General features: G+C 40.1%; 1 protein-coding gene across 1 annotated transcript in view; it reads right to left on the bottom strand.

Moving 5' to 3' along the window:
* COL6A3 (collagen type VI alpha 3 chain) overlaps positions 1–17,716 on the bottom strand; it is a 261,122-nt gene that overhangs the window by 71,425 nt on the left and 171,981 nt on the right. Inside the window, exons 25-30 of the mRNA XM_078681366.1 lie at positions 16,346–16,408; positions 15,442–15,504; positions 9,044–9,106; positions 7,751–7,813; positions 6,871–6,921; positions 627–662 (exon numbers count right to left, since the gene is read on the bottom strand). Coding sequence (XP_078537492.1) covers positions 627–662; positions 6,871–6,921; positions 7,751–7,813; positions 9,044–9,106; positions 15,442–15,504; positions 16,346–16,408 — 339 coding nt within the window. The remainder of the gene's footprint in view (positions 1–626; positions 663–6,870; positions 6,922–7,750; positions 7,814–9,043; positions 9,107–15,441; positions 15,505–16,345; positions 16,409–17,716) is intronic.

The following is a 17,716-nucleotide window of genomic DNA, read 5'->3' as shown; positions in this document are numbered from 1 at the left end:
AATAGCAGCAACGCAGAGGCTTCGCTTCCTATGGAGTAGTAGAGAAAGCTCTAGTAAAGAGGAACAGATATTACCATGGGACCAGCAGTGTGGAATGATTCACATAGAGCTGGGGAAAAGGGCTTACAAATTGAATATAATGTAATTAGAGGCGACTCACAGAAGTAGTAAGGATGTCTAAAATAGAAAGCAAGAAAGAGAGGTCTCAAATGAGTGGTAGAAAGGCTGAGTGTAGAAGCATGAGAGATTTTATATGAGTGAAGAACATGGTTTTGCATGGGTTTTATATACAAACTGTGACGTTGACTCACACAGACACAGTGGATAAGTCTTGTATAAGAGGTATAGATAAGTCTCACTTAGCATAAAGATGTCTCACTTATATGTATTAGAAATGTAGTGAAAATGTTCCATGTAGCAACAGAGAGGTCAAACATATGTACTTAAGAGTCTCACAAAGGAGCAATTTGATGGTTCCCACAAAAAAAGGAGAGGTCATTACTGAGAGAGGGATCATGCATAGAGACAATAAATACTTGCACATAGAAGAACAGCTGGGAGACCTTGAGAACAGAAGACCAAAGGTACACCCTAAAAATGAAACCATTGCAACTAGAACATTTTACCTTGGGTCCAGGGTATCCTGGGAAGCCATTTTCTCCCTGAAAGAAAAAAAAACAGACATGGTTTCCAGGCAAGTTGTGAGAACAAAAATACCTACGCAGTGCAAGAATAACATTAATGCTGATGCCCCCCTCTTAATGCTAATAAACCACGTCTAACATTGTACCATTCATGGGCTAAGGTGGTTGCTTAACTATCCGGCGAGCTTCACAGTGTAGAGCATGACTGTACACTTATTCTAGTTAACCATGAGAAGTCTGCAATCCCATCCCTTTGAATTTGAAATGGTACATTTAACAGTGACCAGGACGCAGGCCATTACTATAAAAATACTGGTTAGCAGGAGTTTACAGTGATGGAACCTGTAGTATATTTCTCCTTCTGGACAGCCATTATTCTGAGCTTATTACGTGTCCCATTATGAAAAATGCGACTCTCCATGTGAAAGATAAACTCTTTTGTATGCTGTATTTGGGCAACTAGTGCCAGCTGCATCTCAGTGACCTTCGAAATGATTGACCGTGGGTGATTCTAAACATTCTGCGTCATGAGTGATGTACCAGGACAGAAAATTGGATTTCTACGCTTAATTTCTGACTAAACAAATCGCAATAGTAGAGAGTCCCAGTTCAGTCTATGCCCTCTGATGCCCAAATCTGGTGAATCTTTATACAAAGTCTTCGTGAGTGGTATTTCGTCTGTATGTTACTGGCACCAAGCTCTATCCAAATATATTTACTGTGGAGTTTAACAAGTGGTTTGTGGGTGGGACTGAAGTGGTATTGTTTGAGGTACATAAAGATGACTGAAGCAAACTACCTAAAACTGAATTTACAATCTAGATGTGACAGTATCTTTAACATGAAGTCAATGATTAAGGCCAGAGATTTACCTCTAGAACTCAACTTCCAATAAATGTAATATTTAAAAAATGTAGACAGACATAGTTGAACAGGTAGGTGGCGGACTGGCAGTTACACAGCATTTCATCAGGATTAAAAAAAAATCATTAGCAGTTTCTATATCAGAAACTAGACCCATATGGTGATGGAGCACTTACAGGATGACAAGTAAACAGCTAGAGGTTTCTATTTTTCATTGGCTTGTGTCTTTCTCCTTTTTAAATTCTAGCTTTTGATTCCTTAATAGGCTTGTTAGTCCCTCCTTGGTACCGCCTCCTCTTTATTTGTCATCTCCCATGGCGACGGGCCCCTTCACTTTGGTTATTACACGGTACCTGGTATTTAGACTGTGAGCACTATTTTCTTTATCCAGTTTTGCTTTGGTGCCTTCTTTACAAATTGTCTGTGCCTTTTTACACCCCACCCTTCCTCCTGCTGTTGCGCCTTCTTTACCTCCCTGTTGTCCGTGCCTCCCCCCACCCGTTGTTCGTGATGCCTACCAGTTGCAATGCAATGGTAAACAGCCCTTATTACGAAGCCGTCACCCCGTATGTTGTTACAACGCGGTCGTTACAACCGCATTGTAACAACACATACCATTACCCCTCAAGGCGGTACAACGACTTGTGGAGGGGGGAGAAGGTTTTGGATTTAAAATACAATACCTTCCCTGCTGTCTGCAGACTGGAGTTGGAATAGTAAATGATACTATTCCAACATCCAGCGTCATTGTTTCGACTTGCGGGGTAATGATATGCGTTGTTACAACGCGGTCGTTGTAACAACATGTGGGGTGACAGCAAGCCAACTAAAGAGGCATATTCCAATGCAAAAGGTCTCGCATTTCCGCAAGTTTGAGCTATTGGCATTATAAATGACAATGCCTTTTATTCATCTGTTTATAAAACAACACATAAGTAATAGGCATTGTCATTTACAATGCTAATAGCATAAACTTGAATAAATGCGCGACCTATTGCATTGCAAATGCTTGATTGAATGGTTATAGCGATTCCACAGGAATCTGGCAGGATTCAGTATGGGCCCTGCCCACCCATTGGACCCAGGGGAGTTCTGCTTGCTCCCGCGTGATACTCAGGGGACCACGGCAGTACAAATAACTATCTTTTAAAAAAAATGTGGCCCCAGATTCCAAGGTTCAGTGAGCCATGTTACCCCACCACTGCCCCTTAAACCTTATTTTCTTTCAATTTTTATGATACAGGGAATGGATCCCCATGTCCTGAAATGGTGATTTCAACATGTCTCCTTATGTTGTGGCCAGCAAATCACAGAGCAACACCAGTGGGGCTTGCAGGAGCAAGCGACATGGCCGACAGGAAAAAAGCACCCGTGGCTAACCAGACTACTCTATTATTTATAGTTGCATGGCCGCAAGACTCACCCGAGAGTCCCACAACCCTAAACGTTCAGATAAACATATATTTTGAACCTTAATTTCTCAAAAACTCCTCAACAGATTTTTTATCAAATTATAAAAGCACACTATTTGTGAAACCGCATGATGAAATTGTGTTTGGGACCCCCTTTTTTCTCAGCTCCCTGCTTGATGGATCCCTCCAAAACTTTGAAGGAAGAGCTGAGGTGGATGAACATTTGTTTTGAAAGTTTTGTGAATATTCGGAAAACAGCGCCAAAGGTATTAGCACTCCAAAAAATGCTATTCCTATGGTAAGAAGCAGATCCTAACCATAACTACACTGTGGCAACTATATCATTCAAGCAAGGGCAAGGAAAACAAGTGGTCCAAAATGTCGATTTCCCATTCTAATTCCCATGGGAAATAACGGTTAAATGGAATTTCAGCAAATTTGACAGGAAAGTAGAATTTTACTTATTAAGAAATGCTTTTCATTATTTGGTGAAAATGCATTCAGTAATTGGAGAAATTAACATTTAAAACCTACTTAGGTTGGGCATGAAATGGTGAACTACCAGAAAATGTCAGTGAGCTCTGGACTGTTGGTGTCCAGATTGCTCTGGTTGGTAAATTTAAAGGGGATTGGTCCATCATAAATTAATGGCCACATATGAACATTATGTTTTGGTAGCTATTATAGGACTCAGGGACATGGTCCCTCTGTCCTCAAAATGAATTAGAAACCACATAAGAGGTACTGTGAATGCATGTTGACCCCGAGGGGTGTTTTAGGGCCCTAAAGGAACAACATCTGCTTACAGCCATTTCAGGACTCAGGTCCCCATTGAAATTAACTGTAGTGAAAGCATGTTTTTGAGTGTCACATAAAGGAACGTATAGGCAGGGTGACAGCAGATTGTATGCACAATGAAAATCATTTCTTGGTGGCACCATATCAATTTTAGGAATTGTGGTGTGTAAAACAAAATGCTCATCATGATTTGATGAACCATGCATGAGGAAAACACTTGTTCTTCTCATGATTGTATCCTGGAGGGTATGAAGAGTGATCCAGAAGCTACAATTAGAACACATTTGGTATAAGTTCACATTATCTTCCTCAGCCATGTGAGAACAAAATATGATATTCTTAGTAGAACATATGCAGCAGCAGCAGCCTGTCATTTGATTCCCCAGTGTCCTACTGCAGATTTAACACAGTGTCCTGATGGACAACAAGAGCTATAGCATCTGTATTTATGACAGTGTGGTACACTTGAATGAAATCCTAATGGAATCAAAGGTGTGAAACTGAAAGCAAAATGGAGCGGTTCACTTTGTCATACGAAATATGGTTAGTGCTCTAGAAAGCTAAACTGAGGACACATTTTCAATAAAATCTCTAATACCTTCCTCTTCAATGTCAAAAAGAAAGTCTGGTATGCTGAGTGAAACAGGTACTCCCAACACCAGCAGCAGCATGGCAATTGATTACTTCATGTTCTACCTCACCTCCACCACTGTGTTTTAATGAACAACTAGAGTGCTAACATTATGCATTTATGACAAAAGTGTGATACACTTGAACACCATCTTGACTGATATAAAGCTGTAAAGCTAAAAGCATTTATTACAGAGGATACTGTAATAAAGGGAGAAATATTGGGGTTCTTTTTGTTATAGAAATTATGGTTAGTGCTCTACAAAGCTAAAACCAGGACACATTTTTTATGAGTGCTCAAATGTATTCTTCATCCATGTATGTAAAGCATTCTGACAAGCAGAGTGAAACATGTAGTTTGAACACCAGCAGCACTCTGTAAGTTAACTTCCTAGTGGTCAACTGCAACTTTCAACACAAAAATGGGAGTCACTCGGGAATGCCATTCTGTTAGAATAGGAGCTGTTGAATTTAAAGCCTTTCCTGAGGAGCAGACAAAAATAAAGGAGAATTGAGAGATTAATATAGTATGGAACTGGTGGGGTAAAAATTTCAGGGGAGGTATAGGTTTTAGTAATTTGAAGCATAATGTATTTTAAAGGGGCTAAAAAAATTGTTTAAAAGGGAGAAGCCTGCCTAAGAACAGCATTCCCTTGCCACATCTTTTTACTCACCCAACTCATCTTCGCAGGTGCTTAACAGCTCCCTAATTTAAAAATAGTAAACATTTTGGTAGACAAACTGTGTGCCCAGAGGAGGTTGGTTGCCTGCAGAGGGATCCCCCTGGAGGACTGGATGCAAGCCAAGTGACTAACCACTGGTAAACCTGGCCAGAGGCTGTGCAAGTAGCAGGGGTTGTCTCCCTGCTGAGGGTTGGGTGCAGAACCTGGCCTTGTGGCCAGGTCATGCTGCCACACGGCCAACTCTTATGCACACTGTATCGAGGCTTGGGTGCCATTAGAGGGTTTGGTAAAGGGTCTGACCATGAGGCCAGACCCGATGGCCAATCACGATGTGCAAGGCCTGAGGGCTTGAGTAATGTGCGTTAAATGCTGTGGAGGGTTGGCTGCTGGACCAATTCAGAATATGACAAATGTTAACAAGCCCCCAAACCACTGAAAGACACTACTTATAGTTTAATAAGTTAACTATAACTTGCACTTCACATATTACATCACTCATGACATGTAAAATCACATAATAGAGGACTTTTCTTGTCAGATTTAAAGAGCAATATTGTTCAAATTACTAATGAGTACTGCGGTCGTCAAGGTAATATGGGGCCGCATGCTCTTGACGTTCTGTGTATTTGAAAGATTAACATCCACTAATTGCATTCTTCTCCTTTTTTTCTTAATTCTGTTCGCAGTTCTGGGTACCTCTGAGCTACCCTTGGTGACCTAGAAATGGTCATAGCGTTTCCATATTTGTGTGTGATTTTTTCACACAGTGATAAACTTGTGACTTTGTGCAAATTCACGAGTTTCAATGTTGTTGAGCAAAAAGAATTGAAGCTATTCATCAGCCAATAAAAAAAATGTTATTTCAAAAGTGATTGACAGAATATGCAAGCTTCTAATTCTCCAAAATACCTCTACATTTTAACGGTTTGAAGCCCGTCTGGCATATTTTTTAAATTATAATATTGCCAAAACTACTGGATGGTACCACTGCAAATAATTTAGTTATTTTTTAAATGTCTCATATGAAGAAAAGGTACTAATGGTTGGAGTGAATGAGTTCCAAACACTGAATGCACTCCTAGCTAAATGCATTTTTATTAATGGGATTTCACAAAGGAAGTGGGATATCCTAAGTTGCCTTTGGCCACCTAAAATTCCGGTCTATGTGGTTTAAGGAGCCGGTGTGAATGCAGCCTAGTTTATAGATACTTTTTTCTTTCAAGGGGTGCTATTTCAGGGCTGTTGGAATGGAGAGATTTGATCAAACATACTTGTGCCAGTTGGTAGCCTCCAGCTGCATGAAGCAATGCTTTAAGAGGGGACAAATATAGTTTGGTGATTCTTATGAGTACTGAGCTTCTGTAGCCCAGCATTGATTTCACAAGGACTTCAAAAAATCATATCCTGGTATTTCTGCTGTGAAGAGTCGTTGGTGCTGTGGTAATTCTCACACATCTTTGTATGTGTCCTTATAGGTTGATATCTTTGTCCACTAAAAAGTCCAGTGGTTTGGCACATTCCAGAATGGTTGGGGGACGTTCAGCATTGACAATACACTTAATCAGTAGTTAATGGTGGGCAGGCATTAACTTGTGAAACCGTTTAAAGTCTAGGATCAACTTATCAGAGCTTGTGCCGTTGCATCAGCATCCGCCACAGGCCCATTTTCACATAGGTCATAAGCCACAATTATAACAATTTATTTGCAATTTTAAATAGATATCTAGTGCGAACCTCACCACATGTCAAGGGACATATGACTTTTTTGTCTCTAGCTAACACAACAAGCCACAATTCCATGTTCCTTTCATCAGACAGACACACATGACAAAATTTTACCTTTTTGCCTTTGGGACCTGGTTTTCCAGCACCATCTCTGCCATCATCACCCTAAGAATGGCAAACAAACCCATTAAATGACAAAAACCAACTAACAAAATACTTCCTAACTTGTCCATCCATGAGGAGCCCCTGGGAAATAATGGGGAGTATTGAGCAGATGTGAGTGGTTGCCTTTGCAGTACAATTGGGGAGGAGGTTTAATTACTACATAGAACCCAAACATTGAATCTATGAGCTGTTCCAATTGGCATTTGTTTAAAACATTCTCTCCATGAATGCCTTTACCTATGACATAGCCCTCACTGTTAATTTATGAACTGTGTTTGTAATGTTGATGATAATCAGACTGACAGTCTAATCCGAGTAAGGAGCCAAAAGGATGGCAATTTCCTTGACTTTTTGGGTGCGGGCAATTACTTAGCCAAAGCAGCCTTTGTTGCTGATAGCGCTCACAAAAAATGTGTAGCCCCCATGGTTGCCCTGTCATCAATCCTCCACAGTGTGAATATATGAATCATAAATCAACTCTTAAATAGTCACAGACTAGAGAAGAAACAGTATTACAAGACCACAGGTAATGAGGCTAAAGATCTGAAAACTCTTCTGAAAAAACCCTTACTGCTTAGAGAGTAGCGTCAAGGTTTAGTTTGAATGACTTAAAAGCAATGGCAATGTTTGTTGGAAAAAGGCACATGTTGACCTAAAGTAAATCTAATTTTCAACAATATTTCCAGACCTTACATTGTACTCAGCGCAATGTATCATAAATCATGAGTATCACAGCAGATCTTGATGCTGAAACCAAAATTCAAAAAGTACACAATATTTAAAAAATAGTATCGAAGGGTGAATGTTGAATGCGATGAAAGAGTCTTACCGTCTCTCCACGAGGCCCGAGTGGTCCTTCTACTCCCTTCACTCCAGGATCTCCAGGTTCACCCTGAAAACAAAATGCATACATTTGATATGAAATTTAAAGGAATGAATTTTGGATTTGTATTGCACTCTACTGCCCAGGGGTGTCTAGGCGCCGCAGCTCAAGGGGAAGAAATAACCTGAACTGAAGCTATACAGGAAGAAACAACTAGCACTAAAACTGTTTGTTAAGAAGTCATGTTTTAAGGGTCTTTCAGAAAGAGAGAAGATAAGATTAATACTTAAGATCTGGTGACATGTAGTTCCATAACCTGGCTGTACAGGCTATAAACTTTCCACCACAGAGCTTAGCAACAAACTAATAGCAGTTGTCAATACTCCAGATTCTGCAGGGGCTGGTGGATACCAGATTTGGGAGGACAAAATAATAGCATGACACCCTTATGAGCCCAGGTAGCCTGTTGTTTATGTAATACATGAGACACATGCACAGTGACAGGGCTCTGCATCAAACACCTACTGCTACACAAAGTCCCACATTTTATAGTTGTACCACAAGAAGAGGAGAAAAGAAACAGATTCTGCATCGCGTGATGCTTCATTTTGTACCAAACATGTGTGCTACTACAATGCACCATTCCTAAGAAATACTTTAAATTTGTCTGAAATAGTATTGCTACCACAGGCCAACACTGGCAGGAATACTCTTTGAATTTACCGTCCAACGCCATTTTTACAGAAAATGTAATGTTAGCATCTTGTGACCATGTCATTTTTTATGAACAATTGTGACCGCCCCTCTAAAGTATGGGTCATAATTCAAAAAGCATGTGGTTTGTTCAAAATGTGAGTTGCATTCTCAATTTCAACATCTTTCCTGACCATAGTAGAAGACAAAATGATTTGTAGGCCTTCAAGGGAATAAGGCCTCCCCTGATCAGCCCCATGCATTTTAGGCCTATGCCTAGGTTAGTCAGGTGTGCCCAGGTTCTGTCTCTGATGTTGCTGTCATGTAAGACTTTCTTTATTCAACAAACTGATATCTCTTCAATGACACTGCATTATTCCCCAAATTAAGTTTAGTTTAGGAGAGGCCTATTCGTGGTGAACTGCAAAGGTGTGAGCTGCAAACAAGGCAAGTCTGGTGCCAGCACATTTTATAAGCCTTTTTCTGTTTTTCTTTATAAAAGAGATGGCGATGTGTAGAAAGCCCACCCAGGGGCTTTCAAACAAGAGATACCTAATGTTACACAGTTATCAGAAATGTGCCCTTAATGTAGAACGGCATACATACCTTGAGTCCAATTGGCCCAAGCCTGCCACGATCACCCACCACTCCTGGGATACCTGCAGGACCCTGGGAAAACAAGATGGAAGATTTCAGTTGACAATACAGCATCACATAGTGCAATACAGATTTTGGGTTTTGAGTCAGCTAGGGTGGCCCTGCTATCCTCTCCCTGAGGGAGACCAGAAAAATACCCACTGGTCACAGTTTACACAAATAGTACAGATTCCAGGAAGGATTCATCTATTACACAAGTCTTTAAAGGAGCATAAATAAAGGTATTGTTCTTGTGACTAGTGGCTGTGAAGATGCAGGGTCTCCCTCGATACACTTGTTGACTGCTAATCTCGACACTGGCTGCTAATACTGAAACTCGCTTGACTGCTATTTTTATTAAACTTAAATGCTGCTCTATGTGTCTGTACATACAGATACCACCAATCAGATGATGATATGGTTTCTTTTGCTTACATGAAAACCTTGCATGGTACATAAACTACTGTATTTGAAACAGTTAAGGTGCATTATAAAAGAAGAGAAATTCATGGGACAATAAATTAATTTCATGTCACATTGTCTCTTAGAGTTTTTTTATATTGAAACAGCTTGTGTTGTAGTGAACTGTTTATTTAGGAGCCGCGCATAGTGTTTGAGTCAAAGAATAAGACAGTTGACTTGTCAAGGAGCTGAAGAACTGCATTTAGTATTCTACAAAAACTCTGCCATTATATAAACATAAACTTAGCTTAGCTCAAACACTAGTACATAACCCTTAAAAATAGTGACAGATGCTGAAACCTAATCCTAACAGATCCTTGATAGAATATTATGTGATGACTTTGGCTCTATTGCTCAGAAACATAAATCAGTGCAACTGCAGTTTTCATTAGGCTTAATAGTGTTTTGGTGCCACCCAGGATGAAACTATTGGTGTGATGGACATAGGGCCAGAGCAAGCTAACACCTAATTAGCTACTTTTAGTTAGTTAGCTTTGGTATTTATACAAAGTACACATTAACTTAGAGTACTTTGCATGTGAAAACCCAAAGTCACTCAACATAACCAAAGCATCACATATAAAAAAGATTGCTGCAAGGATAAAATCCCCTGATCACCAATAGGCAGGACACACACAAGACACTTCTTTGAATTTCAGCAAGTCAGAATGTTTGCGTAAGTACACTGGCATGGAAATTAACTTTAAGGCTACCTCAATAGAAAACGACTCCCACGAATGGTCTTTATACAAAACGTATGAATCCCTTCAGTAAACATGGCTTTAGACCTTTTAGAGCTGCCAGGAGAGTACCACAGAAGTACCATACCAGTACCTTATCAATTACAAAAAAACGTAATAGGGTGAGATCTTTATTCCTAAATCAGAAAGCTTAGACAGAAGAATGCGGTGACTCACTGGGTTAGAAACCACTTAGAGGTCTAAAATAAAGGTAGCTGAAATGTATGCATCAGCATAATGATGTAAATCTTCGAGAGGAGGTACAACTGTTAAATCTATCCTATGCCGTAGAAGAAATCCCATCTGAGATGAATGTAGAAGCTAATTGTAAATTCAGAAAACTGATGGAAGACAGCCTTCTCCAAAATGTTTTCCAAATAGGGCAACTGGTAGATGGGTCGATAATTTGCCAGATTATCTAGGTCAATGGAAGGCTTCTTTAGCAAAGGAGTCACAAAGTCAATTTTCAGGGGCTCTGGGACAAAGTACTCAAAAAAGAAACATTAATAGGACCTCTTGGCTAAATGGATTCAGCATCGTATAACTTTTGTGCCACTTACCTGGTAGCGGACCTCAATGCCAAACAGATGATTTAATCACAAGAACTAATCTGCACAATCAAACTCATTCATAGCTGGTGGGCCTATGGCAGGAGTAACGGGCAAGTGGAGTGGGCTGACTGGGAAAAGGATGCCCAAATTGATTATATTTTATTCATAATCAAGGCTGCAATAAGAATGTGTCAAGTGCATGTGGTTTGGAGGAATACACAACTCCTCGATAACAGAAAGAATCACAGCCATTGGATTGGGGGGCATTGAACATTTTGTTGGAGTAGAATGTAAATTCAGTTCCCATTATACACTTATATAGTTGTTTTTTTCTGACATTAAATAGTTCGCAGAGAGAGGTTAAGGATCTTTAGTTCCTGAGAAAACTAGCTAAAAGATAGGTGGGTCCTCTTACTGACAGCAGTTGTTAAGGTAGTGAAAAGGCCAGCTGCTAGACTCAGTTCACAAGTATCTTATGATCTGTCTTACTAATGTATGAATTATGTTAACAAGGGCATCGGTTGCAACTGATATCCATTTCCATAACTTACCCACTGGATAAGATACAATTTTCAGTTATGTTTGCTTTTTAAGTTGACATGAGAAGGGTTCACCAAAGTGGTCAGACCACGGTAATAGAAACGGATGATGAGCTTAACACAATGTCAAATTAGAACAAATGTCAAGAGAATGCTGCATCATATGGGTAAAAGGTGGCATATTAGGCTTCGTAGCAAAAAGACCAAACAGGTCCAGAAACCTAACAGTCAGGGGCATGGAAGCGAGATTAAAATTTATATTAAGGGTTCTTAGTACTATGACCTATCAACCTTGTGCAAGGGCTGTAGCTAATAAGTCACAGGCATCCAATCCATCCGAGTGAGGTCTGGAATGAACTAAGTAGGTCTTTAAATTTGACCGCAAGGGACTGGAGACAGGGGTTACAAATTTAATCAATTTTTCAAATTTTCAAGGTGTTTTTAAGGAGAAATGCAAAATCGGCACCTTTCTAATGCAGCCTGTTCATTTTAAGTAGTGTACAGTTTTGGGTGTTAGTGTCATTAAAAATGTCCAACATGAAGTTGGTGAATAAATTCTCAGTAATGGCCACCAAATCTAGATTATTTCCAATAATTATTATTTCTAAGAAACCCTTACTTAACTCATCCTCAGACAGGGGGAAGGGATACACACACTGGTTTCTCGATAAAGCGATTGTAAGCTTTTAAGTTTTTCAAAGAACTGTTTTCAAGAATGAGGGAGTGAAAATGCAAATAAAAAACAAAAGAATCATTTATAGACAGAGCTGCTCAATGCTTCATCAAGCTTTGGCAGGGGAAACCGAAGCACTGTTGCTAGACACTTATTCTGTGTCTGCTTCTTCGCTTGCATAAAAGATTAAACTGAAGTAGGGACATGTTGGCCATTTGCTGGAGAAACCTGCTATCCTTGGGTCACGATTGCTCCAACTTGCTCCTTTGTTTGCAACAAGCATCACAACCACCACCATTCCTAGGCTACAGTGGCAACAATTCTATAACCTAGCCCTTAAACGGATGAAGTGGTGGAGGGGATCAATGTTCTGCTTTCATGTTATGAAAATTCTCCCACATCTTCCAATAAACATAAACCAGAGAATAGAGTCTCAAGACTAGACCTCAATATCCAGAAACAAGATGCACCTTAAATTGTATCCACTGGCTCCCAGTGGAATCAAAAACAACATTCAAAATGTTTTGCACCTTATATAATGTATACTGGTGCAAAGGCCCAGGCTACCAAGAAAAGTGGCACCTTGCTACAGTGCAACTAATTTCCTTTGATTCTCCACATCAAAATGAACAAGAAGGATGCCAACGGGTAATACATGGTGGACATAAGGGTACCAAGACCGAGACTTTGCAATAATCTGAACCCAGTCTGTTCTAATTCACTAAACATGGGACCACTGGCACTCAACAGAGAATCTTTTGCTATTGGATTAGTAACCGAAGATGACTATTGGATATGTGAGTCATCTTCACATTCACATAGGTTCAAGCTGCTTGTGCTGCCTCAAGATCACTAAACGTGGAGGAACTAATTTACTCAGTTATTGAGAGAGAGGCTTAGCAGCAACCTGGAGAGCTAAGTACTTCCGTACTGGCTTCTGGGGTTGAACGTCCAGTTGCATACAGATCAAAAACCACCCTTGAAGATGGTACAACAAGGAGGTGCAGCCAAGGGGTCAGATAGACTAGTAAGGTTTGCCTCAAGATTACAGGAATTTCAATCCGAGCTTGAGTATGTAGCTGGTTGGAGAAATGTCTAAGGCAATATCAGCCTATAGTGCAACTTGTTAATGAAGACATGGACAAGAAAACAGGGAAGAGTGATATAGACTGTGTGATGGCTAATGAAGAGGATACCCTGGATAGTGTAATGGTGATTCATCAGGAATGGGAGAGTGCTTCGTGAAAAGACTGTATAGTGCAAGAAGAGGAATAGTGTAGCGACAGTGGCAGGAATGGAGAAGGTGATTTCATTCCTTCCTCGCGAGTATTGAGAAACTGAAGTATGAATTGAAACTTAGGGCCAGATGTACGTACACTGACTGGGGTTTGCAGTCTCAAAGGTTCCGATTTGGCAAATCTGAGCCCTAGTAACTGCCCCATCCCTTCATACATTTGGCCGTTAGTGATGAGATTTGGAACAAACATTAACAAAAAGACAGGTGAAAGAAAGTTTTGGTGGACAGAGTTAGATGAAGATGTAAAAAGGTAGGTGGAACGAAGTAGTTTGTGTATGGACAGCAGAAAAAGACTGAAGGTTGTTGGTGGACCAGTTGGTGAGTATGATGTTCCATAAGTGGCACCCAAGTGTGATGCTGCAATGGATGGATGTGAAAGAAAATTGAGGAGCACTGCTGATTAAATAGGAAGTGGCTTCAGGTTGGTGATTGTGTAACAGTAGAGTTGCGAAGAAAGAGAATTGAAATGTGTACGTTTTCTGTGCCAGTAAATGTGTAAGGTGTACATGGTTGGCATGTAGTACTGATGGATGGATGAAGATGAAACAGGAGGATAATGGATTTGAATCAACGCAAAGGTGGGAAAATTATGTTGAGTGCTCGCAGCATTAGGAAAATTGGTTTTAATGGTAGCACAGGACATGTTGGAGATCTTGTGCAAATTGAAAGTACAAGTTTAAGGGTAGCACATCATCACACAGTATGAGCAGTGAAGGGCGAGACGTTTACCTGGAAGGTTGGAAGATTATGTCTTGTCTTTCCTTTGCCTTCAAAGTTGTATTTATCTCATTTGTGTTTCTGAAGTTTTGTGGTAATAAAAATTGAGAATATGTTATACTGATGTTGTACCATGCTGTTGTACTGTATTATCTGTTGTATGTTCAGCCTATTACAATGTTCTTGAACTTTATTTTTGTGTTCTGAATAAGGTCAAGGACAGACACAGGCATCTCCATGATGCAGAGGAAGAATTTGAATAACCAACAGTGAAACTGCTGCAATAGAGCCTAGCATCTTTACATTTATTAGTAAACCTAAACATTTTTCACACAGGCTCTGAACATTTGATTGTTACATTTTTTCTGTAGATCTTAGCCTTGAATCTCTTCTTAAGCATGTTTTACTTTAATGATGTGCTCCTCAGAAATTATTCTTGAGATAGGACGTATTTGACACACCGCTAGGTAAGTCAGACAAGGCCAGGAGGACCGTTTGGCCCCCCTTCAAGCTGAAAAGGGGGTGCCAAATTCAGAACATTGTTCGTCTTTTGGCAGTTATATACCTAGACAAATATTTATATTATGGTTAGAGGCCTTAGAAGTTGAGAGTGTAATGAACCTTGAGTAACAACATTACAGGGCTATTGTATTCTGTGTCAGCAATGCCTGTTCTTTTTTTAAAGGTAATTTGATACTTGGTCAAATACTGATTTTAAGGGAAGTGTCCATGAAGGGTTAAAGCATAGTCATTCAGATTCAAGGCCCAGATAATATGCACTGCCTGCTAGCCTTTCAGCAGCACCATCGGGTAATAAAATCTTGCGCTTTCCTGTTAGGACAGTGCCCTTTTGTTCTCTATCACAGAGAACCTCTAATCCGACCCTACAGAGGAGGTTGTTGCATGTGTTGTACTACTTGATTCCATGGATTTTGATATACTTTTAGTCCCCTTGATGTTATTTAATGTGCATATCTTCTTTAAATTGGACTAGATCAGTTCATAGATTGTGTACGTTGGTGTGCATCAGCACTACAATGTTGCCTTTTAGCTAGTTGAAGTTCGAATTAACAGGACCCCTTTGACATGCACAGAATGGTGATTCATGTCTATGCATAGGGCAAGCAGTGGACCTACTGTCTACACTTGGCTTGACATCTGATGTTCATGGAGCTCTTGACTATTTATAACTTTTATATTATTCTAGTTAATCCAATTTTAAGGGGACATCATTGAAAGACTGAGTGGTCTTTCATCAGAATGCATTTAATTGTCTCTTCTAGTAAGCGCAAATTACATTATAAGACAATCATAAATACAAGGTAAAAAGCAGGAAATCTATTTGGAGGAAGACTAAGCAGAAGTCTTACCAAGTTGAACTGTACTTACCCTAGGCCCAGGGCTGCCTTGATCACCCCTCACACCTGGAGTGCCGGGTGGCCCCAGGGGACCCTATGGGGCAAAGAGAGTGTTATGTCGCAATTTAACAGGCTTTTCAGTATTCTTCTAAAAAATGTAAACACAGTAGCACACATTTATAGCAAAATTGTAAGTGAAAGTCAAAATACATTAAAACGGAAGCCATAGAGCCAATAAAGCAAGAAAAATTATGCTGGATTTCTGAATACCAAGGTCACAAACATCGATCCACAAAAATATCAACCCCAGGATATCCACTATGTCAAGGAAAGTGTATATATGAAAGTGTAGATTCCCCATGATTAACTCCGCCTCAACATATCTAGATGGAAAGTAAAACTTAACATATACACATATACCTATCTTGACAACATAGTAGAAGCAATATTCGCAATATTCGGAAGTCGATATTTCCATAGGTCATTGCCAAAAACACCATATTCTTGTAGAACGCGAAAAGCAGCAGAAACGTTTAAACAAGTGACAAAGCTTGATTTGCCAATGTTTGAAAACGGTAATGATACCTGTTTGGATATGGATTAGGAAGGGGAAGGAAAATCATTTTTTGAGAAAACATTTATATATGGTGAAGATGTTGCCTTATAAGTGCACCAAAATGAGTGTTTTCAGCTGCAACGGAGAGAAGGAAGAAATGGCATGCAACGGGATCAAAAAGATGGCAATGACAAGATAGCTATCGCCCACTAAAAAGCTTAAGCTTCCTTATGATGTTAGCCAAACAAGATGGAGTTATAATGTCGGAGTGTGGTTTTGACACTTACATTATGAGCATTAGATAGCATCAGTTAATGTGACTGTGCTGAAACGTGCTAGAACATGCACTGGGAATCCTTGTGCCTGATTCAGTACTGACCTGTGGCCCTCTCGTTCCTTGCTCTCCCCCAGATCCTGCTGGACCAGGTCCGCCTCTGTTACCCTGTAAGCAGGATCACAAAAGAGTCAGCAATGTATCTTAGTTGTGTCTATCTTCTGATACATCAGTGGCTCGATGCATGTGCCAGCAAAACCTGCCAGCAATCAAAGATGTCATCCTAGGATCCCTAAAAGGTGACTGAACATTAATTCCACATAACTTGGTAAAACAACTATTTGAGACAACAGACCCGCTCCCTCAAGTTATACATATCATAAAGGTCAGGTGCAGAATCTGGCATGCAAGCACAGAACTTTAACTTTCCCTTTTGTGAATAAGAATCACAACTGGGCTGAAGGAGAAGTCCTTTCAATCCAGGATAATTAGCAATACTAAACCTGGATGTTAAAGAGAAGGTTTAGGTGACTAACACTGGTTCCATTGCATTCAGCAAGGATGTCTGCGCATCTGTGTGTAGTGTTACAAGGCTGGAGTTTGTGTGTGAAGCACTGAGGCCTGTTTCTTGTGTTGAGGGTCTATGCAACTAGCATTGGGTATTGTGTGTCTAATGCTGAGGGTCTTAGACCCCTACAGAGGTTTATGATAATCCTCAATTGAGCATCCAGCACTGGGTCTTTTCTAGCTAATATTAAGGGTCTGTACACCCAATACTGTAGCCTGTATATCCAGCATTATAGCTGAACTGTCTAGCATTGGGGGTCTTTGAGCTTCGCATTGCAGTTGCATATTCAGCATTGGGGTTGTGAGCTTAGTATGTAGGGCCTGTGCTCTTAGCATTGGAGACTGTGTATGCAGTAGTGGTGCCAAAGTGTTCAATAATGGGGGTCACTGTGCTTACCAATGGATATTTTGTGTCCATGTATAATTTTGGGGTTTGTGTGCCTGTATTGGAACTTGCATGCCAACACTGGAGCCTCAGTGTCTTATATTGGGAAGCCGGTATTGGAGCTGCAAATCCATGTCCTTGATCAAGTGTGTGCCTAGCACCTGTCCTAAAAGGCCTGAGGTGCCCAGTTGTACCTCCCTGTGTGTACTGTTGATAACATTTGAGCCTAGTGCACCCTTTCTGAGCTTTGATGCATACAATTGTCTAAAGAAAGTGATGTATCAGTTCTTTAATTACAGCTTATATGTGTGGGCTCGATTGTAGCAGGGAATATCGAATCCAAAATATCTACGGGATAGAATATCATTCCTATAATATTGCGGGACAAAATATCAAAAGATAAGTGCACAGAGGGAGGTAAGGATTTACTAGTCTTAACTCCACATCTACAAACCTTAAAGATATTAATATATCACAAAGGGACTTATCTGTGGAGTTAGGTACAGAAAATGTATAGAAACTTT

The sequence above is a fragment of the Lissotriton helveticus genome, chromosome 3_1 (genome assembly GCF_964261635.1).
Source record: "Lissotriton helveticus chromosome 3_1, aLisHel1.1, whole genome shotgun sequence".
In the NCBI taxonomy this organism is placed as follows: domain Eukaryota; kingdom Metazoa; phylum Chordata; class Amphibia; order Caudata; family Salamandridae; genus Lissotriton; species Lissotriton helveticus.
The sequence above is the reverse complement of the archived record's forward strand: the minus strand, read 5'-3'. Positions and strand labels throughout refer to the sequence as shown.